The 25419-nt window shown below is 38.0% G+C and overlaps 2 protein-coding genes across 7 annotated transcripts in view; both read right to left on the reverse strand.

The window, feature by feature from the left end:
- LOC144658999 (coadhesin-like) overlaps positions 1-9516 on the reverse strand; it is a 73126-nt gene extending 63610 nt beyond the window's left edge. For 2 of the 3 annotated variants that reach the window (XM_078519523.1, XM_078519521.1), the window contains exon 1: positions 9365-9507. Coding sequence is in view for 1 of the 3 variants with exons in the window: in XM_078519520.1 (XP_078375646.1) it covers positions 2632-2814; positions 3404-3586; positions 4754-4907; positions 5994-6424; positions 7028-7085 (1009 nt within the window). In the remaining 2 variants the exon portion in view is untranslated. Of the gene's footprint in view, positions 1-2631; positions 2815-3403; positions 3587-4753; positions 4908-5993; positions 6425-7027; positions 7106-9364 lie in introns of all 3 variants that reach the window. The other variant, XM_078519520.1, reaches the window with a different exon arrangement.
- A 1210-nt stretch (positions 9517-10726) lies between these two features.
- LOC144659002 (gamma-aminobutyric acid type B receptor subunit 2-like) overlaps positions 10727-25419 on the reverse strand; it is a 31797-nt gene continuing 17104 nt past the window's right edge. For 3 of the 4 annotated variants that reach the window (XM_078519529.1, XM_078519528.1, XM_078519527.1), the window contains exons 2-18: positions 23653-24068; positions 22876-23010; positions 21935-22105; positions 21425-21526; positions 20316-20375; positions 19648-19839; positions 18653-18886; positions 17882-17945; positions 17683-17766; positions 17298-17448; positions 16747-16867; positions 16299-16406; positions 15990-16112; positions 15233-15416; positions 14784-14938; positions 12426-12608; positions 10727-11600 (exon numbers count right to left, since the gene is read on the reverse strand). In XM_078519529.1, the coding sequence (XP_078375655.1) occupies positions 11541-11600; positions 12426-12608; positions 14784-14938; positions 15233-15416; positions 15990-16112; positions 16299-16406; positions 16747-16867; positions 17298-17448; positions 17683-17766; positions 17882-17945; positions 18653-18886; positions 19648-19839; positions 20316-20375; positions 21425-21526; positions 21935-22105; positions 22876-23010; positions 23653-23919 (2394 nt within the window). In that variant the 5' untranslated portion in view covers positions 23920-24068 and the 3' untranslated portion in view covers positions 10727-11540. Of the gene's footprint in view, positions 11601-12425; positions 12609-14783; positions 14939-15232; positions 15417-15989; positions 16113-16298; positions 16407-16746; positions 16868-17297; positions 17449-17682; positions 17767-17881; positions 17946-18652; positions 18887-19647; positions 19840-20315; positions 20376-21424; positions 21527-21934; positions 22106-22875; positions 23011-23652; positions 24069-24924; positions 25102-25419 lie in introns of those variants that run through there. The other variant, XM_078519530.1, reaches the window with a different exon arrangement.

The raw sequence follows: 25419 nt of genomic DNA on the forward strand, positions 1-25419 counted from the left end.
AATTGCAATGAATACAAAATAAAGTCAAAATAAAACATATTAACCTCCGCCGCTTCCTCCGCAATCGCCACAGCTTTTCGGACATTTTGCTGAAGGAGAAAAACAAATCAGTGATCAGGTTATAGCAACCGACCTTTGGTAGACAAGGAATATACAGGAGGATACTTAACAGCAATACGTGGAACTGAAAAGCAGTTGTTTTGTCAATACTGTATCTATTGTAAGAACAAAGACTCGCTGTTGGTTTGTTAACTAAAGTTCTTTAATTTTAGTTAGTTTGTGTTGTTTTGTATCACCGAAGTTTAAATAGCCAAATTTCGATATATTAAAATTCAGCCTAAAACAATAGACCTCGGGACGAGGCTCCGGGGACTAAACTATAGAGTTTGTGGGGTTTATTCCCCGGAGCCTCGTAGTGATGTCTATTGTTTTAGGCCGAATTTTAAAATATCGAAATTGAGCTATTCCTACCATCGAGTGAGCAGAAAAGAGGTCACATTAGTGAAATAGTTATCTATTTCTTAACTTTAGCTAAAAGCCTTGACGGAACCACAACCAAAGTCGTACAAGCTTCTCTGTTAATGCTTACCTTTCACAAACGGGCTACGGCAACTAAAAAGCCTAATCTTCACGCGACATGCGTTAAATGGAAGCACATCTTTGCACTCTGCAAATAAAAAAAACAAGGGTAAACACTTAAGCGAACAAACAGAAAACAAACAAACAAATATATACATGAGATTTCCTTTTGTTTGTCAGTTCCCCTAAAATAACAAATTGCCCTTAATGCCACAATTTATTCTACGTTCGTTTCAGTTTAGACGATGTTCTAGTTTGTGTTTCCATCACCAAAGTTGCTACAAAACTATGACGTATCCTCATTGCGTAATGCTGACGTGTGGGTTTTCGGAGAATTCGTAATAGCTTGCACTTGACTTAGATTTGGATAACAAGGATGGGAATTGTTTGAGCTCCTCAACAAACCTTTGCTGCAAAAAACAAAACGAAGTAAACAGTTTTTTTTTCTGTGTCCTATTTTTGTCTCTATATTCGTATAGACACGTTGTTACACAGCCTAGTCACAAAATTGTTCCCACTTTTTTGTTGTTGTTGTTGTCTTCACAAATCCCCCCCAAAAAAACCGAATATGGCCGCCTTTTTGCCGCGAGCAATGTCGCTAGCCATGATGACATGAAAAATCAAATGTAAGGTTCCTTTATTTCTATGCATGCATGATTGTCCTTTTTCAATAGTTATGAGGCTCCGCTCTGCGGCGCCTTGTTATTATTATTTTACTGTGTCACTAAGTTGAAAATGAAACAGTAAAATAGTGACTAAATTTGAAAAACGGAGAACAACCGAATTCGTGTTTGTTTTGTTTCGCCATAATTACAATAAATACAAAATAAAGTTATATATAAAACGTATTAACCTCCGCCGCCTCCGCCGCTTCCTCCGCACTCGCCACAGCTCTTCGGACATTTTGCTGAAGGAGAAAAAAAATCAGTGATCAGTTGATAGCAAACGACCTTTGGTAAACAAGCAATATACATGAGGATACTTAACATTAATACGTGGAACTGGAAAGCTTTTTTTTCTTCGATACTGTATCTATTATAGGAACCAAAGACTGGCTGTTGGTTTGTTAACTAAAGTTCTTTAATTTTAGTCAGTTTGTAGTGTTTTGTATCGCCGAAGCCTAAACTCCTCCCATAGTTAAAGTGAGCAGAAAAGAGGTCACATTAGTGAAATAGTTATCTATTTCTTAACTTTAGCTAAAAGCCTTGACGGAACCACAACCAAAGTCGTACAAGCTTCTCTGTTAATGCTTACCTTTCACAAACGGGCTACGGCAGCTAACAAGCTTAATCTTCAAGCGACATGCGTTAAATGGAAGCACATCCTTGCACTCTGTAAATAAAAAAAAAACAAGGGTAAAAACTTAAGCAAACAAACAGAAAACAAACAAACAAACAAGTATATACATGAGATTTCCTTTTGTGTCCAGTTTCCCTAGTAGTCACGTTCGTTTCAGTTTAGACGATGTTCTAGTTAGTGGCGACATCGCATTATCTCAGTCCACAGTTTTCATCACCAAAGTTGCTAAGAAACTATGACGTATCCTCATCGCGTCATGCTGACGCGAGGCTTGCGCTAGACTTAGATTTGGATGTAAACAGTTTTATTTTTTCTGTTTCCTTGTTTTGTCTTTGTATTCGTATAGATACGTTGTGACACAGCCTAGTTCAAAATTGTTCCCACTTTTGTTGTTGTTGTTGTTGTTTTCACAAGGCTCTAAAATAAAAAACGGCAAATAAACTAAATGGAAAGTCTGTATAGAAATCAAGAGACGATTTGATAGTTGACAATTTGGTCATTTTTTTCCTCGTAATCGTGACAAGACTTTGTATATCTGGAATGAATGACGTGTGGTGTTGTTATTAACACAGTTCACAGGCGCAGCACTAGCCTAGGCGCAGTTGAAAACTTAAAATTCATTGATTGTTGACATTTCCTGACAAGCTTCATACAACAACAGTGAGGGTAGAAACAAATCAAGAAGTAACAAAGACAAACGAGTCAGACAATGCTCGGATGCTTAATCAGGATATCAAATGCTTGGTAACATACCACAATCCTGTGTGTTACATTCTTGCTCCTCCTCTGCTGGTCCCAGGTTTTGTTCGATGCACGTAGGCCCACCACCAGATGGAGGGGGACTGGTGCAGGTTCTTGTTCGTTTCTGAACTCCTCCTCCGCATGTTACACTGCATTCTCCCCATTCAGACCAGTCCGTGTAGCCACCAGGTACGGCTAAGGGCAAATCACAACTCTATGTTATTAACGTGCATTCACAATGACCGCTTAAACAAGAAGCACCGTAGACGACCTATTCACCCTCATGCTATGGAATCGGAGATATAAATTTTAAGCTTCCAGGTGATGGGCCACTAGGCTCGAATATCTCGTATCTATTCATAACAAACTTTACTTTTGAAATTACTTTACACGATACGTTTAGCTCAACGAGAGGCTGCTATCTCCGGGTGCTCTTATTTCATTTCAAGGCTATTTGGAGAGGGAACCTTTAATATCGGGAGATGGGTGTGTTATATGGAGGGCTCATTCGACGTTATTCCTCAGGTAGTGCCATCAGCAGCTAAATATGCTTAATTCATATTTCATTTTTGTAACATCTTACAGAAGAATATCTGTAGGGGACCGATTACATATAAACATAGAGCTCCTTCTAATTGTTTATGAAATGGTTTTGACTTCTCATCTTAACAAAGGGGAACTTTTTTGGAAGGGGCCCTGGTTAGGTGGGCGTGGACTGAAAAGGAGGGGTTCAGTAAAACGTTAGCGTTTTCTTTTTAAAAAATACATGTTTTTCTTTTCTTACGGCAATCCTGGGTGTTACAATATCCACTTTCCACAGATGGACCAAGCTCTTGTTCAGTACACGTTTTTCCTTTATTTTTTGGCTCTGGATTGTTGCAAGTTCTAGAATGCCATCGGACTCCCCCACCACAAGTTGCAGAACATTCCGACCATTCAGTCCACTCAGTATATCCTCCATCAATATCTACAAAAAAGAATAGTACATTATATAATTAAAAAAGGACCAGCAAAACATTACTGGAACATCAAGATGAATTTTTTATTTATTTTATTTTATTTTATAATACAAAAATACAATACAAAATAGAAATTACAACAAAAATGAAAAGAAAAGTGAAGAAAAAAGAAAACGAAAACAAAGAGATATAGTTAGGAACAGTGCAGCGACATAAAAATGGATACTTGCTGTATCAGATGTGCATCTTCGTTCAGCTGATTTTGCAACCCTGTACTAGACTAGACACCGAAAATCCCTACCCTATTCCAGACTTGTTTTTTTTATAACTGTATCACAATTAGATCCTATTAGTGTTTGTAATGAAAACATCTCTGTCAGCAACGTTGCCGCAATGATTTTAGGTCATTTTTATTTCGTTTAGGAAAGCCTCTTTCTCTTCCAAGTTTCTATTCCTATTCTGGACTTAATTCTTCATAACACTGAACAGTTTCCTGTCATATGATACCTATTATAGACCAAAAAATTTTGATTTATTTACCTCTCCCAGACTAGACTGCTTAAAAACCATAACATTCATAGCGGCACATACCTGTATAGCTCATATATGGGAGCGCTCTCCCTCCCCCGGGGACGTGAGGTTGTCGTCGCCAGGGTAATTGTTTTTATGATTGTATTTCGAGTAATGAATTTTTGTATGACAACGGTAGTAATCACGGATTTTAAAAGATTTTTAAACAGCCAAAATAAACATTTGTGCTGTAGGAAACCTGAAAATAATAATCCAATTTTTTAGACCATTGTTATATTAGACCACTGAAACTGTTAACAAGGGTCTTTGGCTGCGGATGGCTAGGATGAAAATGGATTACAGCTTGTATAATCGAGGCTAAATTTTTCAAGGTGTTTCGTGCGTGTTCCGACAAAATCGATATTTAGAGCCGTGGTTTGATTTCTCTCCGTAAGTTAAGGTTATATTTTTCTTTAGATGTTCAAAGACATGGGTTAAGTTTCCCACCACGAAATCCCCGTTCAGTGCAGCTCTTTTATTGCAGGTTTTACTCAGGGCCGGAACGTTAACATTGATAAATTTCAAACACAAGTAGTGAGCGACTTTGAACGTCACGTAAAGCTGCTTATAAAATGTTTTTCCCCGTCCTTCAAAGAAATACTTACTGCAGGTGGCTTCATGGATATCGTACAACTGATTCTTCAGGTCGTCGAAATCGTCGGCCCTTAACACTCTTCCCGGGTCTCCAGCAATAGTCTCAAGCTCTGATTGATCAATCTTTCTTCCAATGCCAACAGCCACTCGATGAACGCCCTTTTCCTGGCAGGATTATATAACTCAAGTAAGAACCTTGTGTCCTTGAACAAAAGCTAAAGTAGAAATCTCTCTCCACAAGCTAAATTCACTGAGACGGGGACAGATTAATTCTTATTTTAAATAGCTGAGATTGGGGCGGACCCAGATTTTTCTCAAGGGGGGCTGCACCAATAAATCACACAGTTTGTTTTTATTTTTTGCAGAATACCAGTTGTATTCTCAGTGACAAAGTAACCTGCGATCATACCTCCCGTCCTTCCTGGAAAAGGAGGCCATGATACATTTACCTGCTAGATTCTGCATTTTTTCTGATTGGTCGAGAAAGAAATACTTGTGAATAGATGTGTACTGATTGGTGAAGTTTTCCAACGAGACTTCCCGTCGGAAGCTGGTCAACATGAAACAAAATGGCGGAAACGAAGCGAGTTTGTAGCGAGGACGAGTACATTTTTCTTCTGTGTCAGCTGAAGCCCTAACGAATTCCGAAAACTTTAGGTCTTTAACCAAAGAAGAATGATTTTGGATTATCGACCTTCTTCTTACTTTCGATCATTTAATTTTTTATTAAAGTTGCCTTCCTCTGCATACCAGACTGTTAGTTGAAAGTTTGTTGCTAAAGTTCCAATGTATAGAGGAATAAAAACGAAGTTAAAACAGCAGATCCAAGGTCGGTTAAACAAGGCTTTAAAATCTTCACAAGCACATTTATTTTTAATATGCCCAATATTTTCGCTTAAATTTTTATTTTCTTATAATTTGGCTAATAATACTGGGTGAGCAGTTTCATTGATAGCCAAGACAGCGTCGATGAATAACCAATAAAATCAATGACTAATCAGTGACATCAGTGTTAAATTTCTCAGCCTGTTGATAAGTCGTCATTGATAAGTTATTAATGATTAATCAACTGATTATCCATTTATTACTTATTGATGCCACTGATTAGTTACGGCAGCGGTTCAGTATACAGTATACAGAATTGGTAACAAACAGCCACATGAATTCAAATTTAACAGTTTCAACATTATTAAAATTATGTTTTATTTACTAGTAATATTTTTTTTTATACTGAACAGGATAAGTTCTTACCTTAAGTGTTTCTAAGATGGGTCCGAAAGGTTCTGATTTATCGTGCGTGTTTCCGTCAGTGAAAACTATCATGATGTTTGGTGATGCTCGTCGATCTCCATTCTCGTCGACAAACACCTCTTCGCCGACTGTTTCCAGCGCTTTGTCAGTGCGTGTGGGACTTCCCAGGCCTTCAGCCTTCATCCCCTGGAGAAGTTCTTTTAGCGCCTCCTGGCTGTAGTACGCTGAATCGCCCAGACTGACGCGGACTTTGGCGTCACCAGCGTACGTGACGATTGAGAAGCGAGTTTTGTCTTCACCGACAGTATACATCTCAATGAGATTCATGATTGAGTCCAACATTTTTTCATAGTTTTTCGGTCCTATGCTCTTCGTGCGGTCAATAACGAGAGATATATCCAGTGGAGGATCCTCACAACCGGATGAAGCAGCTGAATGAAAAAATATCATAAAACATATAAGTAAAGGTGTTCTGTGAAAGTAAAGTTTAAAAGAGAGGGAGAAGAGAAAACGGGAAGTGCATAGCGCGCTTGGGTCCGTGTTGCTATTAAATCTGCCCAGAGTAAACTAATTTGTACCCAGGCTCACAATACCACTCATCGTATACAATGATGGCAATAAATTTAAACTTTTAAAACCGTATTAAACTAAAGAGATATATAAAGCCAGACTGATTTTGAGTTACATGTTTATTATCGAGTGCTTTCGTACTCTGATAATGACTTACTTTGTTTTACGTAAACCAACTGCCCTTTTTATGTTTTAAGCCTTTAACCGCTTTGGTTTTTAATGACATGGCTTTTTTGATCTTAATGTTTTTACTGGCGTTGCAATAAGATGTTTTTCCTTAATGTAGTAAATAAGAAACAAATTATGTGACCACATGCATGCCTTACACTTGTAACTCCTTCACACCAATCCTTTTAAACTTTGTTAAATTAAAATTAAACTTTGTGGCAATAAGTTTCATTTTCTGTTATAAGTCAAAAAAAATAAATAAAATTAATGAATATATAAAAATAAAATTGGTTTACCTTGAGAGGGTGTAAGATACACTACTCCAACAAAGGCGCAAAGCCACAAGACTAGCATGACGCGTCTTCGCCTGACGACTGTTGAAACAAAAAAAAGGAAAAGAAAAAAATATGTATCGCTGTACCAAATATCCATGATTTTTGTATATTATAAACTGATTTCAGCAAACATTTTAGTGTGTAGTATCGCTGTAGTATCTTGCAGTATTTTGGCGAGCCCGGAGCGGGAGTTAAAATTCAACTCGACACGAAAAGTCGACGTTATCTGCATCACACAAATGATACTTACCCCTATTCAGACCGGGCTTTTTTGGATCTTTTCAGACCGGGGGGGGGGGGATTCCGCATCCCCCCCCCCCCCTCTGTAACTTCCAGAATATTTAAGCAATCACAATGAAAATTATAGGATATATAGTATGTCCGAAAATCTATCTTTTGGTATACGTCATGCGGGATGATGACATCACATCACGTGACAATTACATCATGATGTTAAAACAGCCGCCATCTTGGATCCGCCATCTTGGATTTCAAAATTTTTCCAAAACTTCAGGAAACCGGCCAAAATAACTGCAAAGTACTCAAAATCAATAAAACTGTGCTTAAAACCGTAAAAAGGTGGAAATAATTACATTAAAGTTATTTTTCATTAACAGAAACACGAGAACTGCAAATTTGGGAAAACATGCCTGTCAAAATGCCGCTGCCATGGTGACATCAAGTTCCTGACACAACAACCTACCCTACAAAATTATTCCCAGAAAGTTTGGCAGCGTTTGGTTGAATATTGAAAAAGTTATAAGCGTTCAAAGTCAGCGCGGGCACTACCCCCTCCCCCCCCCCCCCCCCCGCGGTCTGGATAAGGTTAAACAGCGCAATGTTGGTTAACGATGTCAAATTAACGATGGGAGGTTTCTGCTTCCGTAGTCTCTCCCTCAGTTTTTTCAATCGTCGTGAGATAACATTGCTACAAAATACTTCGGTCTGTTTTCTTTCAAGGAATTTTTTTCGCTTTTTTGCATCTTTAGGATCCACGTTGTTAAATTCTGCAACCATTGATAACAAATACGATACGCAGCACCAAAACCCTTGTACTTATGTGACCGCGTCTTACGCATGAAAGCATTTCCCGTGTAGCCTTGCGATCGCGCCCTGCACACGACATGCCCGGACATGTCAACTCGAAAACAACGATTGATACTGTCTAATGATTATGGAAATTTGCAAAGTTAACGTTTCAGCGAGTGCACCTTTATTAAGCGTTCTGTTAGTCTGGTGATTTCTTCAGATGTCTATTGAATTCAGTTAGTATCAAAATAGATATTTGCATGACTCACATTACCTAACTAAGATTCATGTACAATCAGTTATCCGAAAAGAACACTTGAACAGTATTTAATTTGAAGTGTATTTAATTTGAAATAAATTATTGTCGTTGAGATAAACAGTAATCCCCGATAATTATAAAATCACATCAAAGCACGATTCGTCCTGCTGTTATTTCTGATTTATCTTTGCACCATACTTTTCGTGCCCAAATATGTACGCTATAGGGATATCTGGTATGTCTTCATTTATACTTGTACTCTGGGCCCTCATTAGTAACATAATTATGGGAATTTGTAGTGTTAACGTATCAATGAGCACGATTAAGTGGTTATAATAGCCTGCTGTTTCAGTTTTACTGAGCGGTAGATAGCCAAGTAAGGTAACTTAACTGCCAATTTCTTAGCATTCAAGTTAAAGGAGCTGTTCTTAAGCTATAAGTGCATTTGCCACGATCGATCGATAAGGACAAGTTAATGTCCTTGATGAATTACTTTGCATTTTGTAATAACTTGTATCAGAGTACGACTTTTGCAAAAACAAACTTATTATTTTGTTATTTTGTCTTCGCCATTATTAAGCAGCGAACGCGTTCTCAAGAAAAGACATATAAAGGCGACATAACTTTGTCAGAAAAGATTCCAAGTGGCGCGCGTCTGAAGTGAAGCGAGGCGCGCGCGCCTGTACGCCGCTAAGTGCGCTTTGGTGAGGTTCTGGGTACGATCAATTTTCTGAAGGACTATTTCGCAACTAAAAACACTCGATTTTGAGATAAACTGGTTGTCGGTAAAAAGAACGCGTTACAGATCCGCTTCACGAATACCAATCTTCAAAATTTACTCCTTCACTCCTAAACATATTTTTGTAATATCAGGGAGGGGCCGACAACATTCTTACATTCAAGCATTACATTCATGCATCGTAAATTCAAGCATTACATTAGCGAGGAAGTATCCTTTACTAAAACTCGACTAAGTTTAACCATAAAGTGTGGGATAATGCCTCCCTTACCTTAAAGATGCACTTCTTGCGCGATAAAATCGCCTAAGTACGTCGTTTTGGACGGATGAGTTGACAGTCTGAAAGTCTTCTCTAGAATGATCACGACTGGTGAAGATGAACCCTTTTAACAAGCGATGCGTAGGAGTTACATTAAATACACTACATTGTCGTTTGTACTCTTTTGTTCTTTTCATGGGCAGTTGAGTTCAGGAAAGATGTCATCAAGATATCTCCATCACAAAAGATCGCTTTGTACATGTTTCTTATTTGTCATCTCCAAGATCATATCTTTAAAACATCCAAAGAAATTATTATTAGAATTTTTTAGAAGATGAGATTCAAAAGAGAAAAAATATGTATATATTTTCTCGTACTATATAGTTTAGGAAAAAACTTAGAAATTTCCCCAAGGCGGTGATGATCAACAAACCGTGACGGTTTTCCTTCTGGCTTTGTGCGCAGACTTTTTTTATAACCAAGAGCAACACTTAACGGTATAATATTATCAAATGCACCGATAAGGTGGCAGTTATCACAGAAGCTTCGTTTCTGGCTTCTGTTATATTTGTATTCAAGACTGCGGTAGACAAATGCGTTGCTATTTTTCTCAGTGGGAGAGTTAAGACACTAGCACAGTGGCAATCTATTAAACCACATAAAAAAACAAAATTCCTCACATTTCACGACTCGCTTGACCACACTGGTCCATCCGTGCTATCAACAAACCTTTGTCAAGAACAGGTACTGTTTAATTTTTGCTAAGTCTTTAAGGCCCTCTCAGAAGAATTTTCTCTGTTTCTTATGAAGAGTATGGACGACCTAGTTTCACTTGTGTTTTCTTGTTGGTCAAAATTGTCTCCTGCAACTTTGTTTGTGAAGTTCTCAAAACCCCCTGGGGCGTTTCTCTTATTATCCTACGTAACAGCACGGAACGGTCGTGAGAACGGAACCTTCTGGCAAGTGTTTCAGACGAAGGTGATTTATTTCACTTTAGTTAAAATAGTAAAAAAAAGCTTTGATACATCTCGAAGCAAACACATTGCCTTTTGGGCATTAATTCTGAGGTATTTTTTATTTAAACCATAGAATACGGCTGGTAAACCAGCTTGAAAGATTCTCTAAGCCGAAGTTAAAAGAAAAATATGAACCCTACACGTTAAACAAAGTTTATAGTTAGCGCAGCAACATTTGTAATGCTAACTTTCCGCTTAAACCAAAGTCGCTAAGCTCGTTTATGCTGTTTTCAGGCTAGCAGAATCACGGTCCAATCCAATCTTGTTCGAGACACCTGTGAGGAAGCCAGATATCTCCGGTGACCTCAATCATCTCATGGCGACTGAAGCCACGGCTAAAGAGCTCATGGCGTCAAAGTCCACTGATGATCTCTTTTCTTAATGATTTCGTTGAAAAATTATCAAATAATTAACAATATTAGAGTACGAGCTCGAGTTCTCTATGAGCATGTAGTCAACAAGCCATAGCCGATGTGACTTTAATATTTTTATTGTTTAATACTGTTTTTTATTCTTTTGCCCAAAATGGAGAATTAGTATTTAACTAATGTAACTAATGTTTGTTTCAAAATAAAATACAGGGAAAGAGAAAATATCAATACATGAAAGAAATACGTGACAAGCAAATAAAATGCGCTCGAACTTGAGAAAAAAAGACAGCCTCTAAATATGGGGAAGGTTAAACATTACATTATTAGTAAAGGAAGTTTCTTCTTTTTCTCCTTCGTTAAAGTAACTCTTCATAAGAAAAAAAGGCATCTTCCAAACTTATTTTTATTTACGTTTTATGACAAGGCCCACTTCCAGGATCGTTTATTTATTTTAGGTTTAAATGTATGCCACTCTTCTGAACGGTATTTATTGCCTCGTTATCTTCTCGATCGTCACCCAATCTGTACCTGCGATGCAGTGCATTCGATTAGTGGGTAATACCAGGTACCACACTTTGTTGACCATATAATACTTAATTTAGTTTGATAATTCCATAAAGGCGACGACATTTAGTACTCAGTTTCTCTCCTCGTCAGCTTGCAGGAAACATGACAGCGGCCTTTTAACAATAATGTTGTCCGCGAAAAATATATTTCCCTGGTGTTTACCAAATTTGTTCACAGCTAAATGCGAAGCACTTATACTTCCAACATCGGCTCCATTTACGTTAAGCTGATCTGTCACAGGTGTGTGCTGTAGCTTCCATCACCTTGTAACATTTTTTGTTTTTCTTGTTGAAGCTAAGAAAACAATCAAAGCTCATCAGAGATTGAAAATAAACAAAATAAACAATAATTAAAATTGCACAATACCACAAGAACATACTGCTCATCAAGAGCTTTCATTTGAATGGTCACACACTAGGATTTGATCCACAAAACTAAAAGTCAGAATCATCTTGTAGAGCATAACACCAGTAGCAGAAGAAAATACTGCTCGATAGCTTTCATTTGAATGGTCATGCCTGAAGTTTTCATCCACAGACTTAAAAGTTGCAACCACCTTGTACAGCATATTAAACGATATCACAAGAAATTAATTCCCAATAGCCTTCATTTCAATGGTCATGCACAAGGTTTTTATTTACAGACTCAGATCAAACGTCAAAAGAATCTCGTTGTACAGCTTACAGCCTCAATAAGTACCGTATTTATTCGATTAAGCCCCTGGGCGTTATTATTTTTTTGGCTTGAGGTGGGCGTTTTGGGGTGGGCGGTTGGGGGGGTTTTTTTTTTTTTTTTTTTTTTTTTTTTTTTAAAAAATATTTGTTTTTTTTTTTTTTTTTTTTTTTTTGGGGGTTTTTTTTTTTTTTTTTTTTTTTTTTTTTTGGGGGGGGGGGGGGGGTTTTTTTTTTGGGGGGGGGTTGGGGGGTATTTTATTTCTGCCAGCAGTTATGCTCCTAAATCGAGAGAGGAGCTGGAAGAGAGAAGGGTTTTGTTCAAAAACACAATACGTCCTTGGCCACTAGGTTAGAACTTGGACCCGACCTCTCAATCCAGAGTCCAGCAGCACACTAACCATTTGGCCACCACGCCTAGTTAACTTAAATTCTAAAAATTGCTTACCCGGTTCAGCATGTCCCTTAGGCGTTGTAACTCCTCCTCATTGCTAGAAGTGTTTTTACGATAACATGAGCATGTATTAGTGTTCTTTTCGGAACCATCTCGTACATTCAGTTCCATGGAACTCATAGTGCACGTCCGTACGCGGTAATCCTCATCTCGGCTACTCCTCTTTAGAGCTGCAATCTGAAGAAAATAGTTAAACAATCGTTTAGATCATAATCAAAGGCTCTTCGAGCAACCTCATGGTAATTCGATGGATGAAGTGTTGACCTCCGCATTTTTTCTAAATAAGTGTCCAATAAAGTAAAGCAATCTCACTTTGCTTTATTTTTCCACGTGAGTTGCGACATTGATGGCTCGTGCTTTCAGGGGTCGTAGCGCTATTCAGTTTTCACAACCAAAATATTTACCGGTTAGTGTATTACCTTTGATCCTTTTAAGCATTAAGTAAATTTGTTTTGTGAATATGTTTACTTTTCTGTCAGCACGTATAGCGTTATTTTTGAGCAGCGAAAAAAAATTGAGAGAAAAGATACGCCTGAGCACTTCGTGTTGATGATGAAAAACGGATGACGTGACACGAGGTGACGTGACGCGAAACAAAAACGTGCCGTGGATGTTGTGTTGACTAAAACACGTCACAAGGCGAGCGTAATAATTTTAACAGTTTTTAAGCGTAACTATATGTAGTTCATTGGTGCTATCAGTAATGTCACAATCTCACTTAATTTGCCTTCGAATGTTTTCTTTCGTGAATGGGTCATTGATAGTTTTTTTCTTCAAATAAGCGTTAAATAATGTAACACAATCTCACTTTATTTCCCTGTGAATTTCCATGGGAATTGCGTCATTGATGGTTCGTGCTCTCAGGCTTCGTAGCGCGAATTCTATTTTATCACAAAAAAATATTTAAGTGTAACCTTTGATCCTTTTTAGCATTAAGTAAATTTGTTTTGTAAATATGTTTACTTTTCTGCCAGCACGTATAGCGTTATTTTAAGCAGCCATTAAAATTTGAGAGAAAGATGCGCGTTTCTGCACGACTCAAAAAGATGAAGAACGGATGACGTGACACGAAGATGATGTGACGCGAAAAAAAACGTGCATGAATGTTGTGTTTACTAAAACGCGTCTTTGAATGTTTTCTTACGTGAATGGGTAATTGATAGCCTATGCTCTGAGGCTTCGTTGAGCGAATTCTTTTCTCTTTTATCACCAGAGGATAAGTGGAAGTGATCCTCTTTCGATTTGTTTTGTGAAATTCAATTTAGTTCCCTGAAAGAGAGAGACCCTGGAACGAGGTTGAGATTTGATTGACATGTGCTGAATGCGTTTAAAGGACCTTTCTGTCAGCACGTTTCTCGTTTTAATGCTAAAGTAATTGCGGTTTGATATCAGAATCGAGTGAGTGAGTGTTCGAGTGAGAAAATGCGGCCCATAACATAACCTCATTACCATTCGGTAAAAAGGTAAAGCCTGTCTGCAAGGGCAATGGCTTACCTGCTGCATTAGCATTAAGAGCGACTAGAAGTATTTCTACCCTCTCTTTGCCCCCACCCCCTCCCCCCCCCCCCACTTCGGATAAGATGCCAGTTCATCGTAGGGTTAGACAGACTTAATCCCTTTCAATCCCAATGAAGCATAGGTACGTGGAAACTGTCGCTCGCCATCGTGGTCTGTTTTGGGCTATCCTTTCAAGCTGCCACCAAGTGTAGCCTGCTGTGCTCGCCTCGTCGTCTACCGTCCTCCTCCAGCTATTCCTTGGACGGCCTCGGCCCTTTTTCCCCTGTGGGTTCCATCTCAGCTAGTGCCCGCTCGGTGACATTGCAATTAGTTTTCCTCAGGGTGTGCCCAATCCAAGCCCGCTTTTGCCTTCTTACCTGAATGTTGATCCTTGCCTGCTCAGTTGTTGTCCATAGGTTTATCCCAAACAAATGTCCCCAAGCATTAAATTCCCTGTTATCCGTTTATACACTTGGTGGAGAGAGGCACTGAGTGGAGAGAACATCGCTGACTGACTGTCTGACTGACTGACTGACTGACTGACTGACTGACTGACTGACTGACTGACTGACTGACTGACTGACTGACTATCTGACTGACTGACTGCTCATCCTGACTGACTGACTGACTGACTGACTGACTGACTGACTAACTGACTGACTGATCTGACTGCATTCATCCTGACTGTCTGACTGACTGACTGTCGACTGACTTTCTGACTTACTGACTCACTGACCAGACAGACAGACAGACAGACAGACAGACAGACAGACAGACAGACAGACAGACAGACAGAGTGTTTGAAAGACCGACCGACCAACCGACCGACTTTCATGATCTTTCTCAGTCTCTTACCTTTGGCACAAACACGATGCACAGTGTAGAAGTTGTAGTAAAAAGAATGCAGGTAGCTGTAACAATAAAGGATGCTTGAAACTGGTTATCTTGAACAAACGTAACAACTGGAGTTCCCACAACACACGCTATCACCACGTTGTAAACGGCCATTCCTACAAAGAAAACAAATCGATGTTGTATTCTTGCAATATCGCTCAGGATAGGTTATTAGCTAGATTCTTATTACATTAATTAGATTTCGAGTTCGCCATTCACGTGATTTGTAAATCTCGAGGGGGGCCATAAAATTAGTAGATCATAGTTATTTAAGCAAGGGGAGATGGAACTGAGTCTCTAGCTTCATAGAATACAGTGAAAACTTCTCGGAATACAAAAGATACCCATTTAATCTTATATACATCAATACCGCTATGTCTTGCAGTCAGTTGTATCATCAAAAGACTTATCGATGTGATGGGAGTCATTTAGAGCTGGTATCTTGACGTTTCTCGTTTCCCAAGCCAAAAACAGGCCAAATAGCAGTAAGATCCCTTTGTATGAGTACAACAAGCCCAACCAGATTGCAATGTGGTTAACCTCACACGTGTACATGTACGGCACATGAAGAATATTGTCATCTTCGTGGTCGTTCTACGAATAAAACGTGTACAAATGTTATTACGATAAAAAAAAAACTTAATTGTATTCAAAATTAAATTGACGTTTGGAAAATTGCGAAAAATGTAGCAGCAGTGGCTAAAAAGACTTGAATAACATTTTAAGAAAACTATAAAACTTTTTTTTTATGGTCGAGTAAATTACTGAAAACAATAATGCTATCATATCAAGGCTACAGCCTTCGATGGGTGAAACGTACACCGAAGTAAACAGAAGGACAATGTTATTCTACCGTTAGAAACACAACACCGGGGCGAGGGACCATGGAAAAATGACCAGGTAATCTTTACAATATTCAGGGGTAAAAGTTTGTATTTGGCAACGCTAACGGCCTCTAGAATGGTCACTATACCTACATCTTTAAGGGTATTAAGATACATGACATGATAATTGGTACCTCCATTGCTACCCCACAATGCCATATAAGTAGTGGAACCTTCTAGGGGACCGCTAAAAATTTGTGACAAACACCTTCCTTCACTTTCGTATGGGAGTCCCCTAGCCCCATACCACGGGAACACACTGAGCATAATAATCTAGACTTACATAGGTAGTTAGGTATCTGGTGGTCTTCTGAAGAGGATCCAAAAAATTCCAGTTTAAAAGGATTATTACATCTATGAAAATAAGCAAGCCAACAACAGCAAAAAGAGTCACGTCTTTGATAACCTGAAGATATAAGAATGAAGTCACTTTGATGAATGCATTGATGAGAGCTTATAAATGAAAACGACCAACTCAAGTTGGTTTCATATGTATTGTATGGTATCAACAAAATATACTACGAAAAAATTAATAAGAATGCAAAAATTTCAAATTAAAGTTGAATTCGAACAAATGTTCATGGAAAATTACCTTCTGCTTTGCGCTAATGATCCTTGTAATCTTGTGAACGCGCCAAGTTTTTGAAAACAAGGAACCAAACACAAGGGTGAATCCAAAGCAAAGAGTAGCAGCCCTTGCCTGGTTAAAAAAAGAATACAGCATATGAGCTGTTCACCTATTCAGTCAAAAAATCTAATACTATTTTGTGTTCCAAGACCGGCCTAATTCCCTTTGTGGGAATAAGGAAATATATTAAGTGTAAAGTCACCCTCTTCGACAAGTGACTTAACCTGTTAGAAAACTCTGCTTTCAACGTTTTTTACTGATAGACATGGTACGCGCTAAGCATCGTTGCGACATCCGTTTGATTCTTCAACAGTGCAGTTATATAACTAGTTCTGTTTGTTTAATGGGCTGAATATTTCTTAACTTCTAAGAACACTGTGGAATAATGGAACAGGGACAACAAGCAACTTGCCTTGCAAAGATAGGCCGTTAGGTAATCGCCATCGAATGCAAAAAGAATGACAGAAGCATACGACAGAATGCAGCCTAAGATAATGACATTGTTCAGGTTTGGACTCGACATCTTGATAAGTCTGTCAAGAAAAAACAACACAAGAAGTTTGAATAATTCGCATGGCTGCATTCGTAGAGTGTATTTGAGTTGCTAAGAATTAAAGTACACTCGTGACACCATTTAACTGAAGGATTGAAAAAGGTTCGCTGCCATATATTGAATTGAGCATTGACCTAAACTGAGAATGACAATTTTGAAATAAGAGATGACATGATATGAAATGACATGGCATAGCGTAGCGTAGCATGACATTATGGCACAGCATGACATAACATGACGTGCGTGGTATGACATGATATGACGTGACGTGACGTGACGTGACTGAAGTGACATGACATGACATGAAATAATATGACTTGTTATTTTGTGTTATGGGATAATGGGTGAGGATATGACTGCTAAAATCTTTTTTTTTTTCTGTGAAGTTGATAAACTGTTGTTGAGCGTACCTTCTATGTCTGTTTCTGACGTTAAAACACAAGAACATAAACGCCAAACAAATCCCTAAGGACGCCATGCTGCACATGAAGACAAACACGGTCATGTTTATAGTTTTCAACTGGCTATGTTTACTTTGACGATCCACAGGAGCCCTTCCTCCTAAAAAAAAAGCGAAAAAAAAAATACTTTTATGCAAAAACAGTTTGCATTTAAACAAATTTTGTCTTTGTCTGGCGTATCAAATTCAGATAATTCTCTTCTAATACATGACTTGTTATAAATTACTCAGACCAAAACGACTTTAACGTTTATAGCTACCCTTCCTATTCTAAAAGGAGCCCACGCTGTCTTTTAAATGTATGACTGTGACTTACAATCATCTATTGATATTACCTTCCCACTGAAATTCAGCTCCTTGGTACAAAGTCAAGTAAGATTCCCGTACATCGTGACTACAGATGGCTTCAAACTTTGATCCTAGAAGATTCAAAGAAATGTTCAGTACGCATTAATATGTCTTTATCTTAAGTGACTATAAGTCTTGTTATTAGACTAGTAAATGACACCAAGTCAGCATAGACTGGCTACATACCTTTCAGTTGAGATATTTCAAACACTCCCGACCTATCCCCTTTTTCATTCAGTTTCACAAAGCTCTGAAAGTAGTTAGATAAAAAGTAGCTAAGATGGTATTGCCAGAACTCGCATTTCACGCGGTAGGTAATTGAGTGCTTTACACCGATCAACAATACTGTTCATTTTGGAGGTTTAGTTTGTTTACGTTTGACACCTTTTAGCTAGAAAATGGTTGATTTCTATGACACTTCAGCCCTAACCAGACTTGAAAGAAACAGGCTCTGATGTTATACATCAAAACATACTACGAAAGTCTAAAATTTCTAACTTTGATTCGCCTAAAATTTAATAAACGTTTTGTCATGTTTGTTTGCACATAAAGTTTACTTGCGTTATCAAAATTGGTTCTGTCAATAAAACATAGTTTAAACTAAGCGGCCAGATGATTGTGGCTGGCAGGTGACCAAATCGACTGGGTTCCACTTTGACAATTTATTTTAAACTCAAATGTTTGCATAGCTCTACTTCATCCTCATCATCATCATTATCATCATCATCATCGTCATCATCATCATTTATTAGCCACTTTTGAAATGAGTTATTACAAAATAACTAAAGGAGATAGGGCGAGGAGACCTCTAGGAAACCACCAGGCTTATAGAAGAGGCCATCTCTTGTATACAAGAGCGTATTTTTTAATCATAGGTTCAGTTCAAAGCTATGATTGTAATTGGCCTCATGCAATAGCCTAAATGGGAGTTTGATGGTGAAATACGTATACACTTACCGTCAATCCCTGGAATTCTGTTATTAAAAGGTTATCTTTCATAAGGTCTGAGAAATTTTTGTCCCCAAAAGGCAAAGTGTCAAGGTAGTTATTTGGACCCAGATTCTTCGCTGTTTTATTCAAGGCGAGGGCGACCAGCCAAGCTGCATCATAAGCAAAACCCTTGTAATCCGTGTCATTTATATTCTTTCGTCTGGCTCTTTGATCAAACTTGTAATGGAATTCCTTTGGCGTCTGATGATAAAAAAAATACAAAATTATTTCCTGGTTTTCTGATGTTCGTTCCTCAGCTGTTTTATCCCTAACTAGAACTAGAGAGGACAAGTCAGTTGAGAAAGAAACAGTCTAGCTCGTTTAGAAAAAAAAAACAAATGCAAAATGGCAACGCTAGCTCTGTACAAGTGTAGTTCTGTACTGCTAGTAGAAAGATGTCTTTCTTTTCAGAACGGGTACCGCTATTGCCATCGTTTTAATTGTACATTACAATAATGAACGCACATGTAAACTTGGACCCCCGTTAACGTTGAATGGCAAAAAGTCTGTTCCAATCCTAGTCGACCTTGTAGGGACAGGTGACTTATCGGTACCGTGACTAACTCCAGTTACCGTTTGATGAATCGAGTAGAGCTATTGCTACTTGATAATCCCCTTGGATGGCATGCTAGCTATCTGGTAACCCCAGCATTTTTGTCAAGTCATCTAAGCTTAATTTTAGCCTGCGAAAACAACCACCTCTCCGTTTAATAACGGGCGGATCGAAGCGCGGAGAGGCGGCTGTATTTGCAGGCTAGCTGCATTTCGGTTACACTCTTTTCCAAAAACACAACCCAAACCTCCTAATCTGGGATTCAACGTAGGTGTCTCTGGATCCAATTAGTGCTACGTCAGGCTGAGAGATCGCGTCGAATAGCAAATCAAGACACCTGAAATATTTAACACTTTTCAAAATATTATTGCAAATAAATTAGTTCTTGGGCATTGTACTATTTACTCACCATCCCTGCCTCGGTCTTATTTTGTGAGCTACTAAGCCACATGTAATTAACGTAAAGGACTCCTTGAGCTCCTTTGTTAACTTCCTCCGGCGTGCAGTTAACCCTGGGGAAAGTTCTTTTCCACCAACCGTGTTGGTCAGGAGTATGAATCACCCAAACGTATTTACGTCCATGCATCTTTTGCTTGTAAATCTGCGGAGTATAATTTTTCAGTTACACTCTTTTTATAAGAATTTTGAATATTCTTATTTTGCTGCCGATGTTAGGCTGAAAATTTTATTGTGAATATTCTAAGGTTATAGGTTTAGTTCACGTTTTTGTGCTGTATACCATACATATACATTACACGCACCGTTTATCAAAGTATTATTTACATCAAACATTTGGCTAGTGCAGGTTTTTGTTGTTTTATCGGCTAGTTTAAGGAAAATTTTACACGGTTGAGTAAAAAACATACAGTTTGTATGTATTTACAAATTTTCAACACACAATTTTTGTTTTTCAAAATCTCAGCCTCGGGCTTACTCGCAAAATATCCTTAAAATGTCGCAAATGTCAGCCTCGATATTCGCATTAAATTAATTCTAAGATTAAAAAAAATGTGTATGTAATTAGGATAACCAACTTTGATATGGTGATTGATATGAAACTGCAAAGATTAGAGTTACCTCGCACATAGTTCTTGTTGAATAGCTGAAGAAACCAAATATGATCCTTGCATCAATATCCTGTGAGAACAAAGTGTAAGTAGTGATCATTAAAAAAGGTTTTCTAAATATTGTTTAATTTTATCACGAATAGTAGGCCCAATTTAGTCCTCATTCCAGATGAAATATAACCCAGGGTTTATTTCTGTCACCTGTGAGTTTGAAGCATTTTTATTTTTCAATTGAATTTACAAGTTCTAGTTTGATATCGTTCAAAGTATAAAATGGTGTACGAAATATAATAAATAAAGGAAATGATTATTGATAGGCTGGATTATAACTAAGTAATTCAGTATCAGCTGTAACTTCTCACTGACTTTTCAGTGAGAAAAGTCAATTCAAAGTCAAACATTCTGTTAATGAAGATACTAACCATTTATTCTGCTCCTCTACAAATTAATACTAGAACAAAAAACACTATTGGCCTATTGTCTGGGCTCGCTGTATTTGCTGGAAATGGTGTTTGACAATGAATCAACAGACTATTTTTGTACAAACTTTGGCAATTTTGACTATGTGGCTGGTCACATAGCCGTTATAATAACTGTTTGAATTTAAGATCAGTTACAGACAGACAAATAAAAGAAAGCGCTACCCAGCAAAGGCGAGGACAAAAATCCGCATCTAATAGTCAAAGGTATATGTGGTTCGGATTAGGGTGGGGGAAGTGGATAAAGTAAAGAAGGCTACGATCAACCGCTTCTGTGTCGTCGAGTCCAAAACCACGTGGCATTAATAGATCCCCAAGAGGGTTTTCAAAATGTTCCAACATGTTGCAGCCCCCTCCCATTGGAATACCCTAGCCAGCATTACTAGCTTAGTTAAAATATTAACCGAGTGGCAGCATTAAATTGTTGTTGTCTGAGCAGTAATCTCTTTGCTTTTATTTGCAGATGTAAAAATACCAGCAGTAAAGTTTTTATAAGCATTTGAAACTGGGTTAATTTGAGCAGGAAATGATGCCACATTACCGGTTAAAAGTGGTGTTTCTAGTAAGTGCATCCTTTATCATTAAGTCTTCAATTATCGTTTGATAGCTATCTTAAATTTGTTTTGTCATTTAATAGTACCTTGAGATGTTCTATTTGCCTCTTTGGATCCGACAAAAAGCTTCCATAAGAGATCACCTCAATGTTATTCTTGTTGCATTCTTCTCTAAGACTTTTCGCTGCCTGAATTTACATAAAAGGAAAGTATATTATAAGTGCTTTACAGTTGATTTCAGTTTACTTTGGCCGCCCGCTTTGCAAAGTTCGTTGGGAAATTGCTAACTTTGTTACGAAGTTGCCAATTACGTTGTGAAGTTTGCGAATCAAATTGCGAACTTCGATTATTCAATACACGTGAATGAGTGACTTGTATATACGAGACAGTGTTTAATCTAGCCTCATACATAGATGCTCTTTTTGCTCGTCGCACAATCGTTCCTCCCCACCGACGTTCGTTGGAGAAGAAAGATAACTGCTTTTCATATACGAGCCAAAAAACGTCTGCGTAGGAGGCAATGTTCAGCCAGCTTCTGTGTCAAGGGTACATTCTGATTCGATCTGATCGTACGATCGACTCAAAGATATACTTACGGATATAAACAGCTCCCTGCTCTGGTACAGTATGGCTATTCTAGTCCAGGCAAATCTTTTCGCAATAGTAACGAATGTCCGATTAGCAGCGGATAGCGCTGGTACCGTTCTAAAGAAGTATGGGAAAACATCCTTGTTGGATAACTCTCCAGAGGCTGCTGATGGGGAAACCTGTGAAAAACATAAAAAATAGAATTTGATTTTCTCCTACCTGGCTTTTGAAAACTACTATCCAGGGCCGTAACTAGCAAGAGGAAAGACGAGGCACTTGTCTCGTCTTGATTTCAAACCAAAATTAAAAATAAAATACATTTAGCTGGAAAAATAATCTTTAGTTGAACGAGATTGTTTTTTTTTAAGATATACCCAGTGTATACCCAAGTATACCCAAAGAGTTTCAGAGCTCATAGTTCTCCAAATTTTCTGGAGGGCATGCCCCCAGAACCTCCTAGCAAGACCTTGCCTCGTCTATGCCAGAGGCTGGTTACGGCCCTGCTATCTTTATTTTTTTTTCAATTCGAACCCTAGGACCACCGAAAATAACCTCTTTTAAAAAATAATATCAATCACATGAATATCACAGGAATTTAAGTGTGGTATATCAAGTGTTGGTTTTCATGGATGTAGGAAAACCGAGGGACGAAGACGAGAACTAACAACAAATTCAACTACCATGCATGACACCATATGACACTATTGTGGTTCAGGCCACAGTAGTGGGAGGCGAGTACAATCAGTACTGCGTCTTCCCGGCTCCCAAACTATATTCTGAAAAGTACGTAGGAAGCAATAAGTAACAAAAAATCTGACCACGAACGTCAGGAAATTTTTAAAGCGAGGTGGAAACACCTGCACCACCGACAGATCATCATCATTTTTTCAGTAGGAACTTGCAATTTAACAAAGTTATTATTTGTGTACATGTAAAATATGTCTAGCACCTGAATCAAGTTATAGTACTTGGCGGTCGCTCCAGCTGACTCAGCAACATTTGACCGCGAGGGACCGAGTATGAGGCGGACTTGCTTCTCCATCAAGAAATCGTAGAATACTTTGTTTCCAAGGCCAGTATCACCCTGTGGATGAAGCAGGAAAAGTATTTAAAGACAATAAAAAAATAATTAACTTCGATATAATGTACTTTCCTAAAGAAAAACCCTCTATGCGCAAGCTTCTATCATTTCACCTTACACTTTTAAAAAACTTGAATAGAAACATTTGAAAATACAAGATAGCACGTCGAATGTTAAACACTTTGTAATTGAAGTGGAATAGGTGATAAAATAACGGGAAGCATTACTGACTAAAACTTTTCTATTTAGGAATGAAATTCGTGTTCAAAATGGATTTTCATTTCCCTGCAACTTCTTTTTTTTCCTCGCGTTGATCAACTATATAACTTGAAGATTACAATAGGTAAAATATATTTCTTAAAGTTTATATCCTAGCAATGAACGTTTATTCGTTTGTCTCACAATAGAACCGCTTTGAGATGTTGATCGCGACGTTTTGACTGCAATACTAGTGCTAGTCTTCATCGGGCGATGAGGTCGATTGTTTACGCGTCGCTAAACGTCGCGATCACCATCTCAAAACAGTTCTATTGTGAGACAAACGAATTAACGATCATTCCTATCTCACACCACGATGAACAATATTCACATCTTTAATGACAGTTTGTATCCTATGTGTTTTGTTATTGCTAATGATGGACGCACCTGCGTGTCACGTTGGTCCAGGATCAATTTATACTCCTTTAGGACATCACTGCGCTTGTTTATATCTTCAAAAGCCATCTGGATGGCCAGTGGTATGCCAGCTCCCCACCAAGATCTATTTCCAGTCATTGGCGCCATAGCACCGATGTATAAAGGCCTTTCATGAGCTGTGATGTTATGCAAATTGGCAGCGTCTAGTTGATGAATCGCACTCTGTATGACAAGAAGTGCGAGTATGACAATCCATCTTGTTAAAGAGAAGTTCATTTTCCAAAGGCAGTGCAATAATTCAGGCCAGTGCGGCTTAAAATAGTCACTGTTTGACGGGTCTTGAACGTTTTATTGCTACTCTTGTGATGTCACATAAATTTTTAATTGTGCAGGTACGTCGTCGCAGGTGGATTAAGTGTTTTTACCTAAAACCAAATTAAGGTAGTATTATCAATCGTTTTACCTCAACTCGTGCAATCTAACATGAGCGCTGGAGGCTTATTTGTGGTACAATGATTTTGCCAATAATGAAATGTTAGTGAAGAAATAAAACAAAATAACAATAATTTTTATATAGGGACAACTGTAAACACTGTCTTATGACGATTTGTTGTCTTTTAAATAAAAAAATTGGTCTTTTTATCTGCAAACTGTATTTAACAGCAAAAATTAATAATGTTTAAACTAATGCCGGACATCTAATCTTTATTAGCCTTTCTTTTCAGACGTGACGCAGTTACAGAATAGCCTGATAGAGCTTCACGTCTGTGTTAAGAACATTTGCTTGATATCTTTATTGTCGGATTTGGCCCCTCTGTGTAGTCCAGTGAGAAATATATTAAAAGGCATTGCTTAATAAATTAAAATCATTGAAACACGTACCAAACTGGTTATCTTTGAGAATACAGTATATATGAAAGAACTGAGATTAATTTGGCAGCATTGTTTGAATTTAAATATACGCCATAACGTCCTATACTAAAATTGGGACTTTTCAATCCCATTTCTTAAAAGTAAACCTTTCTGACGTGTTTTTGTCTAGCTTTTTTTGAGACACGTACTACTAAATTAAGCATTACGTATCATACTGTGCCCTTTATGTTGTGCATGAGTTATATATATTTTTTTTCTAGGATATCAAAAACAATTATACACTGTCTACAAGTACGTGTCGAGACTTGACAAAGATATTTCATGCGTGTTTGTTTCCAGAGGTCTATCTAATTTCATCTACGTTCTTTTCTTAACATAGTAAAACGTTGAATAAATTAATCTCCTTACCTTTCAGTCATAGAAAATAAACCGGCTACAAGTGACTGCCAAACGACGGTTCATTATTAAAAGTAACAATTCATATTTGTCTTTGGTCCATGAAAAAATGATCCCTTGCAGACAATAATAATAATCTCTTATTCACTGTGTTTCGATATTGCAATATATTTCACAGCCATATGAGTGTGAAGACGGCACGTATCGTAAGAACAATTTTTAATGAAAAACATCTGATGTCAATAGTTGTGTCTAATAAAAGACGAATTAGTCTAAAACGTGTTTAAAATAACAATAGCAGAGACAGATTTGCACTTCAAAGCCACCTTAGGCCAATCACAACGTTGCAGTAAATTGCTCTATTCAAATACGTGGATTCCAAAAAGAGACCATCTTGTTGCTTTGGCCTAATAAGGGTTTCCAAATCTGTCAATGTAAAAGCGCTTTTGTGGGCGACTTAAGTTAAGCCTTTCTTTTGTGCCTGTAGATACGATACTGACAACAGCT

This window comes from Oculina patagonica, chromosome 6, assembly GCF_052425735.1.
Source record: "Oculina patagonica isolate OP01 chromosome 6, crgOcupat, whole genome shotgun sequence".
Classification (NCBI taxonomy): domain Eukaryota; kingdom Metazoa; phylum Cnidaria; class Anthozoa; order Scleractinia; family Oculinidae; genus Oculina; species Oculina patagonica.